We start from the raw sequence: 17760 nt of genomic DNA on the forward strand, positions 1-17760 counted from the left end.
GGGTAGTAAAGCACTGGAATGGGTTACCTAGAGAGGTGGTAGAATCTCTATTCTTGGAGTTTAAGGCCTGGCAAAACAAAGCCCTGGCCGGAATGATCTAGTTGGGAATGCTCCTGCTTTGAGCAGAAGGTTGGACTAGATGACCTCCTGAGGTACCTTCCAACCCTAGTATTCTATGTTCAATTTTGAACCCGAGACCAGAGGACTAGGTTGTGCATACAGGGGAGGGAGAAACACCCCCCTGCTGCAGCCAGAGGGGCTGAGACTGGAAACTGGACCCCCAGAAGTGGCTGCCACCAAGGCAGGGCTGATACCCAGGAGCTAAGGCCTTAAACAGTGGACCAAGGCTGAGGGTGTGGGCCAGAAGAAAAGGGGGCCAAGGCTGTGACAGCTGAAATCTTGACAGGTACTTGGAAGCCTGTGGGATCACTCTGTTAAAGGAGAAGCACTTGAGGGAGAGCAGAGGCCACAGGTGAGGGGCTGGTCTATCCGAGCAAGCAAAGCTACCAGTGAGGTTACCACGAGCCCCAAGGACCCCTTTCCCCCCAACAAGCAACATTTGTATGCAACAATTTTGATGTTGAGACTGGGGGAGATGAGACCAGGCAAAAGCTGGCAGAGGTATCAGACCACAGGAGACCAGGATGGTAGACTTATTTACAGCCACCCCACCCCCCGAAAAAAAAAAAAAAAAAAAAAAAAAAAAAAAAAAAAAAAAAAAAAAAAAAAAAAAAGGGTATCAGAGACCAATTGTGTGGCCTGTCCGGTGATTCTGACATGGGGAGGGGATCAATCTCTGAGGCTGGTCCTAACCTCTGTACACCCTGGCAAATTACCTGTGTAGAGAATGGTTCTCTAGTATGTCCTACTGCATTTTCAACAGATCCCATTAGGAACCAAACTAAACACAGAGCTGAAAACAGCTCTCACAGACCAGCAGGGCCAAAAAACTAGGCAGGAAGATGACAAGCCCCAGGAAAACCATACGTCATTAGATGCACTCATTTTACAGTACCACCTTGGAGAGTTCTCATTGCAACATAGCCTGCTTCCTGGCAGGCGTGCATGCTGTGCATTGCTTTGGGGGCAAGAGACGCTGTCATCTGCTGTAATAAAGAACCAGGAACTTATGAGAGGGAACATGACTAAAGGAGCCCCTAGCTTCCGGCATGCTGATGAGTTTTCAGCATCTTGTTCTTGACTTGTAGTATGACCCCATTCACCTTCCTGCTAGGGTTCTAGCCCTGACCTTCTGTACAACTGCAACTGCCTGACCCATATATGAGAGGAGGGAAGGCACCTCAGACCCCAGCCATAGCTTTAGCTCCAGGTGCATAATTCTTCATAAACCCCCAGTCCAAAATGGAAGCATCAGACTAGCCCTGAAATTAGCTATAGGTTCAGTGCATTTTCAGGACTCCCTAATGACCGAATGGTCCTAATTTATCATTAAACTGAAACAACACTTGATCTTAACCATGTATAACAACCTACAAGGTTCTTTCCTCCCACTAAGGAGGTGTAAGCAGGGCCTGTGCAGCTTGATAACACCTTATCACATTCCTGGGGCCCCTCACACTCCACCTTGTCCTGGCTAGTTAGCTTTAATCAGTGTGACCAGCTATAGTGGTGGCGACCCACCCTGCAGAACAGCTCACTTGCTGAACTTTGACAGAGATCTGCCAAGCCAGTGTCTCCAAAGAGCCTTGTGCAGGGGCATCTGCTTACAGCTGGCAGACCAATCCCAACTGCTGGTCTGGGTTTTGGAGAAGTAGGAATGCTTCCTTCCCTGGCTCAGAGTGCCCCCAAAGAGCATAGAATGACAAACCAAAATGACTACAGCCGGGGCCATGGACATTCTGTCTCACAAGGGGTTAAGCTACTTACTCAGGCTCAACCCTGACCAGAAGAGAGAGGCACGGAGCTCAATACCACCTATCTTTTTCCAGTTTCCTGTACCTCTTTCTGGCTGCATCTGGGAGCGACAACAAGCCATGTCCCTGCCCAGTGCATCTGGGGAACCGAAGCCACTTTCTGGGCATTGTACCTGAAAGGAGCAGAGCCAAGCAGCTATTGGAGGGCAGATATGCACACTCTTGCTCAACACGGTGCTGCCCAATGCTGCACTTCCAGGCAACGGCTGGTCCTGAAGTCCCCGAACTGCTGAATCTTGGCGCGGGTCACCCATCTGACACCTGCTGCACTGTGCAAACCCAGTCTCTTCTGTATTATAGAATCATAAAAAGTAGGGCTGGAAGGGACCTCTGGAGGTCATCCAGTCCAAACACACTGCCCTCCCCTCCCCTCCCCTCCCCCCAACCCCAACCTGAGGAAGGATCAACCCTATTCAAGCCATCCCAAGGAAATCTCTATGTAACCTGTGACTAAAGCTACACAAATGACCCTGTCAGACAGCCACATTACAGTAGGAACTGGTGAAATCTATTCTCCTACTGCTTCTTCAGGTGCCCTTCTCAAGCCCTAGCCTGCACACAGCTCCTGCTGCCCTTCCACCTCAAGCTTTGAACTGCCCCTGTCTGGGTTTCAGAAGCTGATCACCAGAGAATGGACTGCTGTCCTGTCTGCACTGTTAAACTTCAGTTTTCATAGGTGGGTCTGGGGGAACTGGAAGTCTGTTATCTACCCACTCCCAATTCTTCTCTACTCCCAGGAAGTGGAATCTCACTTGGCTGATGTCCTGCTGCTTGGTGGGCCACAGCCCACATGAATGAGCTGGGTTGTAATTGGCTCTTTCCTCCTCCCTCTGAGCTGAGGTGTACAATTTCCAGCAAAAATGTTTTCTTGTTGCTCTTCTAACTATGTAACATCATTCCATTTCTTTCTGGTCTGCAAAAGAAGCATACAGAAAGAGAGTGAGGTCTTGTGGTTAGTCAGCACTAGGAGAGGGTCAGCCTGCTGCCAAGGGGGTCAGATGCAGAGAAGGCAGGCATGCAGGATGGGCAAATGAGGCAGCCACGGAGAGACGTCTGCAGCAATAAAAGTGCCACAGCTGTCTCCGTGCTTCCTTCCCCATGGAGCATGCACAACTCTTCTGCTCTCTGTAAAGTGCACTGATAAGACGTAATTATCCAAAAGCCAAAGTGGGAAATGTGGTTTAAGGCAATCATGGCAGCTTTCCTCTTACCACTTTAATACTGCCTCCTCCAGCTCCACCCAGCACTTGAGAGCTCTCAAACCAGAACAGCTCTAGCGTAAGCAACACCAGCCCACGTCAGCCAGGTTGATGCTGATATCCCAATCACGCAATTATCTTGCCATGCCACGCACTGTATAAAGATGCCAAACAATCAGTGTCACATGACCATAAAAAAACCTTATTTTTATCCTGCTGGCAGCTTTGTTTGCATTGCTGTGGGCTACAAATTATTACTGTTGTCATCCTATGAAGACAGGTAGCAGCTAGCAATATTGTCTGGACTCTAAGGACACTGTGTTGCCAGCAGGTGGCTGCTATTTTAGTCACAAGGTTTCCTATTTACCTGGGCCACTTTGACCATCCTTTTCACACAATAAGAGCATTTGCCTAGACACCTCTGCTCTGCTGAACATATGTACTGTAAGAGCAAGTAGGCTTTTAATTAAAGTAACAAAAACTTAAAAGTTCCAACCAAAACAAAAACTTTGAAAGAGCAAGCAGGCACAGGGAATGTTAATAGTTCTCACAATTAAGGTGAGGTATGACCCAATGGGATGGAGGACAAACATATGCACCCCCATACTTCCTGGCCCCCCAAGGTGAGGCTGGGTGATGGCTTAATTTGTAGGAGCAAGACTAATGTTCTTCCCTTTCTCCTCACCAAATACAAAGCTGGAAAATGAGAACAGGGTAGTGAATGATTGTTAGAATCACTATGGAAAAAGGTGAGTTCTGAGGGCACTGCATGCTAGTAATAGGTTTATCAAAGACCACATCAGCTGTTTCCAGTACAGACAGAATGTTTAATTAAGAACACTGACTCAGCCAAGGAGAGCAAGGGTAGGCAACTCCAAAAGGAATGCAAGGTCCAGAGGCAAGTCTGATCCACATGACGGGGAAAGATGCAAACAACCTGGGCCTGTCACAGACAGAATACTGTCTGTCAAGTATTCACCGCTCAGGGTCATAGATTATAATTCAGCAGGTACTGTCCTTCAGACACATCTGGGTGAGGGAAAGAAAGCCTTGTCCTTTGTGTGGACAGAGCAGCCGGCAAGAAAAATAACCTTCACTGCTATGAAAGGAGGGGCACAGAGTCTGGAGTGGGAAAGATGAATAGAGGCAAGAGTCACGGTGTGAAACCTGGGGTCTGACAGCATGGGACAGGTGTTAGATATCAGATGTGGCAAACAGGAGGGTCAGGCGAGAATTAAGCCGAAAAGAAAGAACAGGGAGGAATCAAAGGACTCCAGAGATTTCCACTGGTACCAGTCTGGGTTGCAAACTCACACAAACCTGTTTTTAGGATAGTGATTTAGGACACTGCCAAAAAGACCAGCTGACAGATGCCATTCTGTAAGGAATGTTCTGGCTCCCTCTGCTGGGCTAAATAAAATAGATAGGATGGGACAGATGATCTGGTACAGGACCCAAGTAGCCAGACATTTCTGGGGAGTCCTCACAGGAGGAGCCACAGACTCCAACAGAAGACTGTGGCTACCATTTTCTTGGCACAGTAACTCTCCTGCTTGCTGCTCATTTGACCCTATGCTTTGGATGGGTTTGCATCTGTTCTGTCCCTTACACACTTGCTACCAGATTCCCTTTACCTGCTCAGAACTTGTTTTATCACTTGTTTGCAACCAGGAACCTGAGGCACTTTGGGAAATGGACCAAAAAGTTTTGTAGTCCTAGTGGTACCACTTTCTGGTTTAAAGTAGAGGGTTTAGGCAGGCAGCATGTTACTCTTAGTATCCGTTAACCCAGCAACAATCAGATGGTCAAACAGCCACTAGACTGGGGAGGGAGCAATTCTCCCTAGCTCTCTCCTCCCACACCTTAAGAGGAACAATCAGGTAGTGCCAGCAGCAGAACGGGTATGGTTATGGCTTATAAAACAAAACAAAACAAAAAACAACCCCATTGTTTAAGGCTTCAATTGTTAAAGTAACAAGCTGTTCTGGCCCCAAGGGGAGGCTGGAACATTTGTGGTGTACTCTACCATCCTGCTCTGTTTACTCCCCCACCAATAAAGTTCTTGAAGAGACGCAACAGATTCCAGAAAGGACACAAGACTATGTTAGCCCCATGCCCAGCACTTCCACCTGGACAAAGTCTTTTCCTAGCAGAAAAGCAGAAGCAAGTGAGACTCCCTATGGCAACATAAAGCACAGTATCCCAGTAGCTGTAGCACAGAGCTGAGACTTTCCATCACAGCCTCCAAGTCCCTTCTTATGACAGGGACATGTCTTGCAAGCATAACTGTAGGGGGCCAGAGGGAGCAGATCCCATTGCTCCCAAGCCAGATGGGCTTCCCCTGCAAGTCAGGGGGAGGTTTTCTTAACAGGCAGCCCAGGCTCTGGTACCTTGTCTACACTGAAATTACAAACTGCTGACAACAGGTGTCAGCAGCGGCTGCAACTGAACAAGGGCAGGAAAGGACAAACTGTTCAAGGCTGTTTCAGAAATCATGGCTAAGACTGGCCAAGCAGATCGTTCATCTGGGTCCTTTACATTTTGTACACTGTCATCAGGGTAGTGGCTGCGACAACTAAATAACACCCTTACAGTGATACCTGAAACCTCATTTATGCTCCTACCAACTATACAGCTGGTCCAATAAAATACACTGCCCACCAAAAATCCTTGTCTCTTGCATTTTTCCTCAAGTACCACAGCTACAACATCACTCCAACACTACCCTTAGGTACTTCTCATTTCTACAAAGCATGCCTCCCCATCACACCTGCACAGCTCCACTAGCTTTAAGCATGCTGCATGGTGTGGGAGGAGATGAAAGTACACTTATCCTGGAAACACTACTACACAAACTGGGAAGAATCTAAACAATCTTGCAGTTGGTGGGACATGGACACAGGCAAAACATTTTTCCTTGCAAAGTCAGCCCATTTGTTTTGGAATCAACAAGACCAGGGATTGGCAACCTACAGCCTGAGGGCTGGATCCAGCCCATGAATATCTGACCTGGTACACAGCAGAGTTCCCCACAGCTGGTAGGGCAGCAGAGGGCTTACAGGGGTTGTCCTAGTATTCCAGGTCCCTTTGTCAGTCTCACACCTCCCCTGTGGGAAAAACTGCTGCTGCAGGGGGATGTGTTAATGAGGTCAGCAATCAGGGGGTTAATGAAGGTCCCATACTGCAGCTGCTGCCTTTTTTGCCACCAAATTTACTGCTACAGATTACCACTGATGATGGGAAATGGCAGAACTTGGCAATGGGTGTGAGTGACAATAGTTGCAGTAGGGGATACAAGAGGTTCCCTAGAGCTGGTGGCTGCTGCATTACCCTTTGAGTTGACACCTCAACAGCAATGGCATCTCTTGGGGTTGTGGGGGAGGGGGCAAAGGAACTGGGACTACACCTCTGCTGGCAGCGTGCTGGGACAGGAGGAAAAATTGCCAGCCATTGTTAAAAGGTAGGCAATCTTTCAGCAAGGTGGCACTCTGGACCCCGCACAAGCCCATTTTTACAGTTTTTAGTGAGCAATCTCAGGGGAAGGCCAGTGATCCAACAGAAAAGCAACACCTATTCTCATCCCCAAGAAGTTGGAAAAAAAACACCCAGTGCTGGTCTATAAACAGATCTCATTTTAATTATTCAAATTAATTCCCCCAGCACCTGACCCCAACATACTTGCAGAGTCTGTTTCATAGCAAGCATCACATTATTCCATAGACTGTTTATAACTCAAAGTTGGAATTGTTTTTGTGCTCACTCTCACCACACACTGCAATGCAGAAGATGGCTGCAGAGCCCAGCTGTGACCAAGAAGGCAGAGAGAGCTGCCCCTTGAAAGCCAAACCTGGCTAACCAGCCACCAACTGATTGGCTTGCCAAGGCCTGCTCCTCAGCTGCTTTCTTGGGAACAGGAATCAAGAGGCAAAGTGGTTCCACTTCACTCCCAGAGTGGTCCCCTTAGAATCTTCCTAGAGCAGCTTTAACCCCTCTCATAAACAAAATCAACAGGGAGAAGAAAAAGACAGGATCTCTGAAGACTTCTAAAGTGTCATGTCTTTGAAAGGCTTTATAGCTTCTCTTCACCCCAAGAAATCCAGAATACGCAGCTGCTTCCAGTCACTACTCAATGCCATAGCTGGAGATTGAACCTTCAAAGCTAAAAATGCTTTAGCAGTCAGAGGAGATGGGAAGGGAGGGTTTTAAAAGAACTTGACGCCTCGGCCATCATCCAATGTGATAATTTCAGTTTTGTGCTCTTGCTGTAAGGCTTGCAGGGCACGAAGTAGTATGGATTCATCCAAGCCATGGAATTCTAGGAAAGGACAAACATACCCTCAGTCAATATGTGCAAAAAGAATCACACTTAATAAAGCAGCATGACTCACAGCAATCCCAGCCTATAATAGTGAGCTCCAGGGGGGCTTTATGGAGCGTTTCTCAAGTACCAAGAGCACAACGAACAGTGCAGTCAATACATACTACTACCACTATTATTGTGGCATAAAAAATGGAGGACGTGGGTTCTGCTGAACAGCAAAAGAAAAAATTACACCATTTCCAGCACAGACTTGAAATCAGAAAGTGAGCCAGGCACATTTTATGAGGAAGAAAATCTTATCCAGATGGAAGCAGCTGAACAAGGGTACTAAGCTTTGGTCGGAGGAACGGAAATAGCAAACCCTGGAAAGGCCAACACACTGTGGTTAGACAGATGCTGGGACCAACTTGTGACAAGACTTATATACTGCAGCTCTCAGGATGAGAGTTCATTAAAGCAGCAAAATATATAGACCACAACCAACCTGGAATTATTTCACCACTAAAAACTGTAATCTATCAGGAATGCTATCATATCTACACCACACAGACAACATTACCTTCATTCTCTGTGTCATCTCCATTGACCAGCTCATACAGTGTGAATACAGAGTTGGTCAGGCCATTCTTCACCACCTGGAAAAATAGAAGAAATTTAGAGAACTTCACTTTAGTAAAAAGAAATACATAAATAAATGAATATGGACACTCCCAAGACAGCTCTTCACTAGATCTTCATTAAAATGAAGTAGAATCCAGACAGTATTTGTTAGGTAAACAAACACCAAGAGTGCTTAACAACTTTTCAGAGGCAAGATTTGGCTCTGGTGCAAAAGGAATAGCTTCTTTCTCTGATCCATCATTCTTATTCCGCTCCAAAATTAACAAGTTTTATGAAAAGAATTCAGGTCTGGAAGGGCAAAGCAACAGCAGCATTATCCTTACTACAGAAAACTCAACTATCCTCACTCAGACAGAAGCAGGAGCAGCATTTTCTACTAAGTAAGTTCTGTACAACTGCGAGAGCCCGTATACTCTGGCAGAAGGAACTGGGACAGGCAAAGGCAAAAGGCAGCAGAAATCAAGACCCTAAAGTTCGAAGGTAGCAGTCTCCACAACCCATAATTAACGTTGCTGTCCTGGAAGACAAGGACAGTTTTCAGACAAGATGAAAGATCAACAGTTCAACTTGGTCCTTTTTATAGCAAGTTGGAAACAAAAGCTGCCGTTCCATACACAGAAAAAAAGTCTGCCCTGTGGAGCAAATACAGCCTCTTACCCACTGATAAATGAGCTTCCCCCATTCTTCCGGTCTCCGCCACATGACCAAGAAACTGGATTTGTTCTTGTCTAACCATTCGAGGTTTCCTAGGATACAAAGGAAAAAAAACGTATTAAATCACAGTGTACTGGGCCTAGGAAGTCTCCTCACTACACGTTTTATAGTACACCTTCATGCATGCATGCAGTCAAGTGCCTATATTTCTACCATATTCTCTCACCCCAGTTGGATTTCTACACATCTCTGACTTCAATGAAGACCTCTGACATGTTATATTTGTCACGCTATTCATGTTTTATCACAACAAAAAGTTAGAGTTCGCACATTCGCACTCTCTGCTGTACTAAAAAAATGGCAAGTCTGCCACAAAAAACACTGCTGTTTCCAACAGCAACTTCTTTGTCATGTTAAACTTTTCTGCAACAAATCTAACATGTGTGCAGGTCTCTCCCACTACCAATATCCCACAGTGGTCCACTCGTCCACCCTCCCTCCAAGGTAGGAGGAGGGAAGGACAGCTGCAGTCTCCCTTTTAGTCTGCCCGACCAGCAGGCTACCAGGGAACACTGCAGGACCCCTGCCACCTCTGTTGCAACTTCCAGAGTACAGTCTTCCCAGTACTCTGACAGCAGTGTTCACATCATGGGAACAACCACAACCATCACCAGTTCTGGCAATGACAAAGCAGGAGTGACTGCCACCCAATCAGCCTTTACTGCACAAGTAGATTGCAAACAAGTCCCATCAGCTGTTGCTGCTGGATGACAAGGACTGATCAGGAAGCAGAGACTGACAAAAAAGCCCTTGCCACAGTGGCAGGCAGCCCCAACTAACAGGACTTCAGGGATGACAAGAGCTGGTCAGGTAGCAGCAAACAGCTGATGGGGTGAGTCAGTCAGTGAGTGAGCCTGTTCTGATTACTGAGACTCTCTCCAGAGTGAGCTACGAAGTAGCCCTCTATCACCCCCTAGCTGGAGATTGTGCTCAGTTGGCAACTTTGCTGTGCTCCAACCAGGAGGCTGTGTTCACATGTATGCCTCATAGTGATCTATTTTCTGTAGTGCTACAAAAATAATGTGTCAAAAGCCCAAGAAATCCTTCCAATTCTTTTGGGCCTAACTCTCCCACTCCCAAAACAGCAATTTGGGATCCTATAAAAGGAAAGAAAGTAGTTCCAAAAATAAAGACTCCACTGATAACAAGGGAACAAAGGAATGTTCCAATAGCAGTGGTAAAACAACCCAGCATTTTGAGACAGCTGCACATCCAGGCTCATGGCACTAGGACAGAGCCTGGTGATGCAGCCAACAAGTCAGCAGAGATTTTTCACTCACCTTTTTTTCTCAGCTCTTCTAGCACAACCTGTATAGATTCCATGGGGAGTTTCCCTGTTTCTGCATTGAGGAATCACTCACCGTAATTTAGTGCCACAGATAAAGTGCAGAGAATGATGTCAGACACATGACTATTTCTAAAGCTGTTCAGGGCAGGAATGGGATGAGGGAAGGACCTAAAAGCAATTCATCTCTGCGAAACAGTCAGACATATCTGAAGCAACCTAAACTGTACTTCTAATGCCACCTCAACCCCTTTCATCATTGATAGGACTCACAAAACATATATGTATGTGCCTAATACATTAGGAACTCTTGTTTACACACAAAATCCTTATGATCTTTAATGTCTATCTGGGGCAGGCCTACCTATTATAAATGTTGGTTTAGGACAGTGGTCACCAACCAATGGATCTTGATCCACTGGTAGATCTCGGAGTCTTTTGCGATAGACACTGGAGCCTCTTGAATTCGATCCAAGGCGGGGGGGGGAGGGCCTGAGTGCCCGTGTGCATGCATGTGCACACCCCAGCCCAGCAGGTCAGTCTGTGGGGGAGGGAACAGACAGGGGCTAGATCGAGGGCCCCGTGGTGAGTGACAGTGCCGCAGAGGCAGGAGCAGGGGTAAGTTGAGGGGAGCCCCAGCTTGGTGGGACATACCTGCTGGGGAGGTGCACCCCCAAATAATTTTTTCTCCCTCTGCCACGATCTGCCCCCCGCAGCTTCCCTCCCCACAGACTTACCTGCCTGGGGGGCACCAGCAGATAGATCTTGGATTGCTTTTAAATGCCAAAGGTGATCTCCTACTTAATGGTCCTAGGTCAGTGGTCTCCAACCTTTTTAAGGGAACTATAAGCCTCCCTTAATCAGAGGGGCCAGTAGAGGCATCAAAATCAATTCCAGGAAACAACTAAAGGAAAACAGGGCTGGGATTCCACAAGGGGCAGGAAGCAGCAAAGAGCTGCAACTTTTTTTTTTTTTTTTTCCCAATTTTCCATATTCCAAGCCAAATTAGCCAAAACAAATTCCAAATCTGTGACTCAGTCCAGAACCATAAGTGGCCCTACTACTGGCAAAAATCCTCCACCCCGATCCGGGGCTTCAGATGTTTCCAAAACCTTTGGAGAGCACCCTACTTGCAGGCCCAAGCCCGGAGGCTTGGGGGTTGGGTGCCTCTGAGTTTTGTTTACCCTCAGCCATATGGCTGCAGGAGCAAGATAGGAAGGAGTCTCCCCTTTCCATAAAGTGGGCATAAAGCCAAGACCTTCTCACTCTAGCAGCTAAGTGGGAGGTTTACTCAACATTACCTTGGCAGGCACTATCCCCATGCCAGGAGAGTGGTCTTCCTGGGGTGTGACTAAGGAAGACCGCCTCAGTGGTCACAGCATTTCCCTTGCCAGGCAAGCACAGGACTACGCTTGATCTGAGCCCACAAGAGCAGCTGCAAGGACTTCAGAAAGAGATTACACTAGTGAATAAGGAACCTCTACTGATGTGAACTTCTTCACTATGGAGCACCGCAGTGCTAACACCATACAAGGAGCTTGCTGCCCTGCGTCTCCCAGACAAGCCTGCCCTCACGATCAGAGGCAACAGAGCACCCTTGCAAGTGCCGCAGTCCTGGGTGCAACAGGGTGCCACAGCCTGCAACACCCTGCTCCTACCCCAACCCCTTCTCCAGGGCCCCCAGCCGGCTCGCAGCGCTCCTGGGCCGGGGACGCGAGGCAAGGATACGCTGCAGCTTCCTGTTGTGGAAGAGTGGGCTGTCCTGCGCCTCCATGACCGTCATGCTGCACTGCTTGCTGAGGCGGCAGTAGGACAGCACCAGGGAGCACCAGGCCGCCAGCTGCTTCTGCCGTGTGTCCACATTGGGCTGCAACCTGGGAGAGGACGCGCCGGGCGCCCCAGTCAGCACCGGGGCCGGCCCCGCGGGGAGGGGGAGGAGGGGCCCACAGGGCCACGCCCCCCGCCCCCGGTGCTCATCGCCGCCACCGCCGCCGCCAACGGAACCGCCGCGCCACGCTTCCGGTCCCCGCACTTCCGGTCCGCCCCGCGCGCCGAGGTTCCGGGCAGCGCCCGTTCCGCCCCGCGCCGTCCGCTCGCCCTGCGCCGGGGTGCTGTCTCGCGCTCCGAGACTCGATCTCCGCGCCCCGGGGCCGGGGGCAGGCTGCTGGGTCGTGTTGCCGACTGCATGACAATTATCCTATTTGTACAATAAGTTCAGCCCTTGTACGATCAAGAGTAGCGAAAGTGTTCAAAATGCACCACGGAGTTTGAGGTACTTAATTGATGCAGCATGTGGAAAACCCAAGTCACTCTGCGGGAGTCTCAGCTGATTTTTTTTTTCAATACATTTTCCCTATTCCAAGCCAAATTAACCAAAACAAATTCTAAATCTGAGTCAGTCCAGAACCATAAGTGGCTCTACTGCCACCAAACATCCTATCCTCCACCCCCATCTGGGGCTTCAGATGTTTCCAAATTTTTTGGCAGGCGTCCTACTTGCAGGCCCAAGCCCAGAGGCTTGCGGCTTGGATGCCCCTAACTTTTGCCCTCTGCTGTAAGGCACCAGGGGCAAGCTAGGGGGTAGTTTCCCATTTCCATGAAGTGGGCAGAAAGCCAAGACCTTCCTACTCTAGCAGCTAAGTCTCTACATTACCTTGGTAGGTACTATCCCCCTGCCAGTGTGGCTGGGAAGGCCGTCTCCATGGTCACAGTATTTCCTGTGTTAGATAAGCACAGACTATGGCTTGGTTTGAGTCTTCAAGAGACTAAGAACCAGCTTTAACTGACACAGTATGTGGAAAACCCAAATTCACTCAGGAAATCTCAACCTATTTTTACTTTCCTTGTCAACACCTTGTTATAACTCATTGCCTCAAAATACTAAAATAATTGACTTTGATGACCCAGTTCTCACTGACTCACTGGAAAGCTACAGAGAGCAATATAAAGTAAATAAGAAAACTTATTCGCATGCCTATTGGTATACTTTCCAGTGTATGGTAGTTTTTCAGCAAATATGATAATTTTGAGCTTCCAATACCATACTTTCACATTTAAGACCTGGAAACAATGTTACTTTGTGCTGTGTGGGAGTGGGGGAGGCCTGCGGTCTAAGCAGGGGCAGGCGTGCACCTGCTCGCTGATGCAGGGAGCCATTGAGTCAGGTGGTGGCTGAGGCCTGTTGGGCCCTGGGGCCTCTGGCCCAGGTGCTGGTCCCCAGCGACAGCTGGGAGGCAGCTGTGGGATCAGCTGTCTCTGGGGAAGTGACCTGACCTCTCTGATCAGTGATCAGTGTGGTCCACCCAGGTTGCTGCTCCCCACCCTGAGGCAGGGCTGAGTCAGCAGCTGATTCCTGACAGGAGCCAGGCATCTCCAGGTTAGGCAGCCACTTGTGGCTGTCCCAGCCAGAGAGAGGGCAGGGCGTTGCACCTTACAGACTAACTACATCAGAGATGTCAAATCATAGAGGAGTAGGGCTGCAAAGGACCTCCCAAGTCATCTAGTCCAGGGGTTTTCAACCTTTTTTTAATAAGTGTACCCCTGGTGGCTGGACACAGAGCTGGGGGGGAAGGGCAGCAGGGGGTGCTGCGCGGCCAGATGCAGAGCAGCAGCAGCACAGGGTGGTGGATGGCAGCAGCCGATGTGAGTCCCCCCATGCAGTCCGCAGAGGGGTGCCACTGCCCTCGCCCCACCCTGGCCCTTCTCCTGGAAGATGGTGGCCTGGGGTGGTGGGTAGCAGTACTAGGGCCTTCCCAAGTATCCCCAGGGGTACAAGTACACCCAGTTGGCAACCTCTGGTCTAGGTCAGTGCTTCTCAAAGTCGTGGTTCGCCGAGCCGCCGGTTGCCAGTCCGCAGCGAGTTGCCAGGAAAGAAAGAAATATATTTTCAGAAGCATAACATTGATGTCATAGCACCACAGTTTGTACATTCCAACACTCCAGGTGACGTCACGTGCAAGGTGAGGAAAGAGAAAGAAACAGCTGGTTGTGCATTTGTGTAGCGCTGTTATATGCAGTTGCTGCCACCGGCTGAACTGGGCACTGGTCCCTGGCCCACTGGAAAAAAAATTGCCGGTCCGCCACATCAGATTGTTTAAGAAGCATTGGTCTAGGTAACTGCCTTCTGCTTCTCCACACCAGGGCGCAAGGTTCCTATTCTGCCTCCTTGTGACAAAGACTGGTGACATTGACCTGCACAGTTCAACAGAGGGTAATGTTGCACTCCTGGTCTCATTCACATGCTACCAGCTGGATGCGGCTGTGTACTGACAGGATGGCTGGTGTGCAGTGCTGGTGAGGAGGTGGTGGGTTAGCTGAGATGACTCCCTCAGTGTCCGCTGCTTGGAGATACTGCCTGCCTACATTTAGGATCTACATGGGCTGTACATTAGCTGTTACTGCACGGGAAAGAAATCTAGGAGTCACAGGGTGTGTCTACACATGCATTTATGCTGCCTTAAATTTACTGTGCAGTAAGGGAATAGGCCAGTGTCTACACGTGCACGTGTTAAAGCACATTAATGCTGTGTGTGGTCTGACTTGGGACTAAAGTTAGTCCCAAGTCAGTCTACACACAGTGTTACTGTGCAGTAAGATGTCTATATGTGTGTAAATTTGATACCTGTAAATTTGATACCTGTATTATGTAGGTATCAAATTTATGCTTAAGTCAGCATAAGTATCCATATTTACTGTGCAGTACAGGTGTACATGTGCAGACGCACACCCGTACTGCACAGTAATTTTGATTATGGTGCAGTAAATGCTCATGGAATTCGCTAAAAACATCAGCTCAGCGTTCAGCAGCCATCAAAAAGTCAAACAAAATGTTAGGGATTTTTAAGAATGGAATTCTAAATAAACTGAAAGTATCACCATGTCCCTTTATAAATCCATGGTACCTCTGCACCTTGAATACTATGCCTCATTCTGGTCCCACACTTCAAAGAGCATGTCCCCAAGAGTGGGAATGTACATTTCCCTAGAGACAAAGAGCAGCAGCACAATATGTGCCACTGCTACTTGTCCCTGGAGAATGCCTGTGCACGCGCACTCTGGCATGTGGCACGTTACCCCTGGTGTGGTAGGGGAGGCAGGGGCCAGCACCTAGGCTGGACCCAACAGCCTTACCTGGGGTCCTGGGGGCCTCTGGGGACTGCAGCTGTGGTGATCCAGCAGCAGGGAGCCTCGCCAGCAGCCAGAGCGTGGCTCTGGCCAGCCAGGCTCTGGTTCAGGTGGAGCATGCTGCTGCCAAATGTGCCATTCTGATTTTTTTAGGCATAGGTTTTTTTTACACTGGGATCTCTTGCCCCCCACCCTCCTGCACTGCAAATTAGCAGCACAGGGAACACCTGTATATGCGATGTATGCAGTGTTACAGACTGGTCTGTAGCACCACATACTGCATGTGTGCACTCAGTTGGACGTGCCAAAAAAGGATACAGAAGAACTAGAGAAGGTACAGAACAGGGAAACAAAAATGATTAGTGGTATGGAGGGGCTTCCATATGCAGGAGTGACGCTTAGTGGGTGCACGCGGGTATATGCACACCTCCTGAGGGTGGTGGTGCACCCCCTACAAAAAGACACCGCTCACCACCCTGCCACCAACACCTCTGGCGGGATCTGCGGGTGGTCCACAATCCCCGCTGGACGCTGCTGACGCTGCCGGCAGCATCTGCGAGTGGTCGCTGCCCCCTGGTCAGCACTCGCCAGCTCCCCCTCGCCGCCGCCGCCAGCGCCAGTGGCATCTGCAGGAGCTCCCTGCTTACCATCGCCACACTCCTGCTGCGGCTGCTAGCGCAGCCATGCCCCCCCCCGCCAGCCACCAGGGGCACATGTCATTCATGTCAATATGAGGAGAGTCTAAAGAAGCTAGGCCTATTCAAAGTGATGCTTGGGGGGGGTGGGGGGAGGAAATGATAAAGGTTTACAAAATACTACATGGTGAAGAGAAAGTAAATAGGGATTTACTATTTTAAAATCTTTCGCCTTTACTCTCTCTCACAATACAAAAATTGGGTGTCACAAAAAATACTAGTGGGTAGTAAATTGAAAACTAAGAAAAGGAAGTTCTTTTTCACACAGCACATTAATGTGGAACTCATTGCACCAAGATGTGTGGAAGCTGACAGTTTAGCCATGTTCAACAAGGGATTGGAGAAATCTTGGAAAGGTGCATCAATAGCTATTGAGCATGGGAGTTAAGAGTACAGCCTCTGAATCGGAACTTCCTAGAACTGGAGGCTGCAAGTGAAAGAGGAACAGAGGAAAAAACCCTGGTGATATGCTGTTCATTTTCCCTTTAAGCATCCAACCGTTGCCTCTGTGATACAGAATACTGTACAAGATGGACCTATAGTCTGACCCAGTAAAGGCAGTTCTTATGTTCTTATTTTCTAATAACTGGAAAGTGAAGTCTGTCCATGTCCTCAGGAGGGCTCTAGCCCCACACCTTTACCCTGGGCTCTTTGGACTGGTGCAGCATCACACCAATACAGGGAGGGATAGAGAAAGCGGTGTCCACAGCAAGTTGCATTCAACAGGACAGATGTTAGCAAATAGCCATTTCCTTCCCAGCCCAGCACAGGATTGTGACCACTGCACAGCCCTGAGGGACTGGGGCAGCCAGACCCAATGAGGAGCCTGGGGTGCGGGTTGAAGCAGCAGGACTTCCTGCAGTGTGAAAACCACTGTCAAGAGCTGCCCCCACCCCATCCCTGCACACATGGTGCCACTGCTGCTGCTGAGCAACTGAATGCTCAAGGTCCTATGTTGGAGATGCCCCAGATGCTCCCCTAGGTCCTTCCCCCTGTGCCAGTCCAGAGGCAAGTGTTCTAGGTCATGTCAAGGCCATGCCAGCTTTAGCACTCAGCTACACAGAAGTTCTGCCAGAGGGGCCTAGAACAGGGCATTAATGAGTGCTGAAAGATGCAGTCAGGCCCTGGGCGTTGTTCGCCTGGTGTTTCCTTCCACAGGGAGGGAACTGAAGCTGTTGTCAGCCATCCAGTAGGGTGAGGACAGGAAGGAAGAGGCCAGCCTGGGGGGCGTGGAGCAGAGTGCAGGGACTATGTGCAAAGGCAGGGATGGCTCAGCCCAGGCCTCCTGCTCAGCCCAGTAGATCCACATCATATCCACCAAGAGCCCCATCAGGCCCTGAGACAGGCCAGCTCCCCACTCTCCTAGTTTCCCAGACTTCCTCAGTTCTGCCGTCCAGGTGGAAATGAAACCATAGCATCAGCATCTCCTTTTCAGCTGTCAGCCTCTGCCCTCGTTGAAGGGGGTTGGCACCCCACAAGGTCCTTAAAACTAGCTTCTGGTCAGGGGTTGGTCAAGCCCCCAACTTGGAATCAGCGTCTACTTCAATTATGGAAGGCAGTAGGAACTACAGCTCTTTCAGTGCCTGGGGCAGAGGTGATCGTGGTGGGGAATTATGCTGACCACTGGAGAGCAGGGGATGGGAGCAGAGTCTTACCTGCTCTGGCTTTCCTCATTGTGGATGGTAGCTTCAACTGCAGCAGCTGAGAAACAGGCAGTGGTGTAGTACCTTTGGACTGCTTCTGGTGCCCCATTTGCTCCTCCACCCCGAGGCACAGGGCTTGTCTCCAATGGCAAAGCCTTCCTGGGAAGGGGGCACGATTTCACTCTCTCCCCCCACAACACATTACTGAGCATGGGGCTGTGCTG

General features: G+C 49.3%; 1 protein-coding gene across 1 annotated transcript; it reads right to left on the bottom strand.

Moving 5' to 3' along the window:
- Positions 1-6745: 6745 nt before the first annotated feature.
- VPS25 (vacuolar protein sorting 25 homolog) lies at positions 6746-17567 on the bottom strand. Its single transcript, XM_006020982.1, has 6 exons — positions 17549-17567; positions 11803-12255; positions 10070-10123; positions 8733-8821; positions 8014-8089; positions 6746-7448 (listed from the first exon to the last, which is right to left on the bottom strand). Exons 1-6 carry the CDS (start codon positions 17565-17567, stop codon positions 7336-7338), a joined length of 804 nt encoding a protein of 267 aa, XP_006021044.1. The 3' UTR covers positions 6746-7335.
- Positions 17568-17760: the final 193 nt, after the last annotated feature.

This window comes from Alligator sinensis, unplaced genomic scaffold, assembly GCF_000455745.1.
Source record: "Alligator sinensis unplaced genomic scaffold, ASM45574v1 scaffold161_1, whole genome shotgun sequence".
In the NCBI taxonomy this organism is placed as follows: domain Eukaryota; kingdom Metazoa; phylum Chordata; order Crocodylia; family Alligatoridae; genus Alligator; species Alligator sinensis.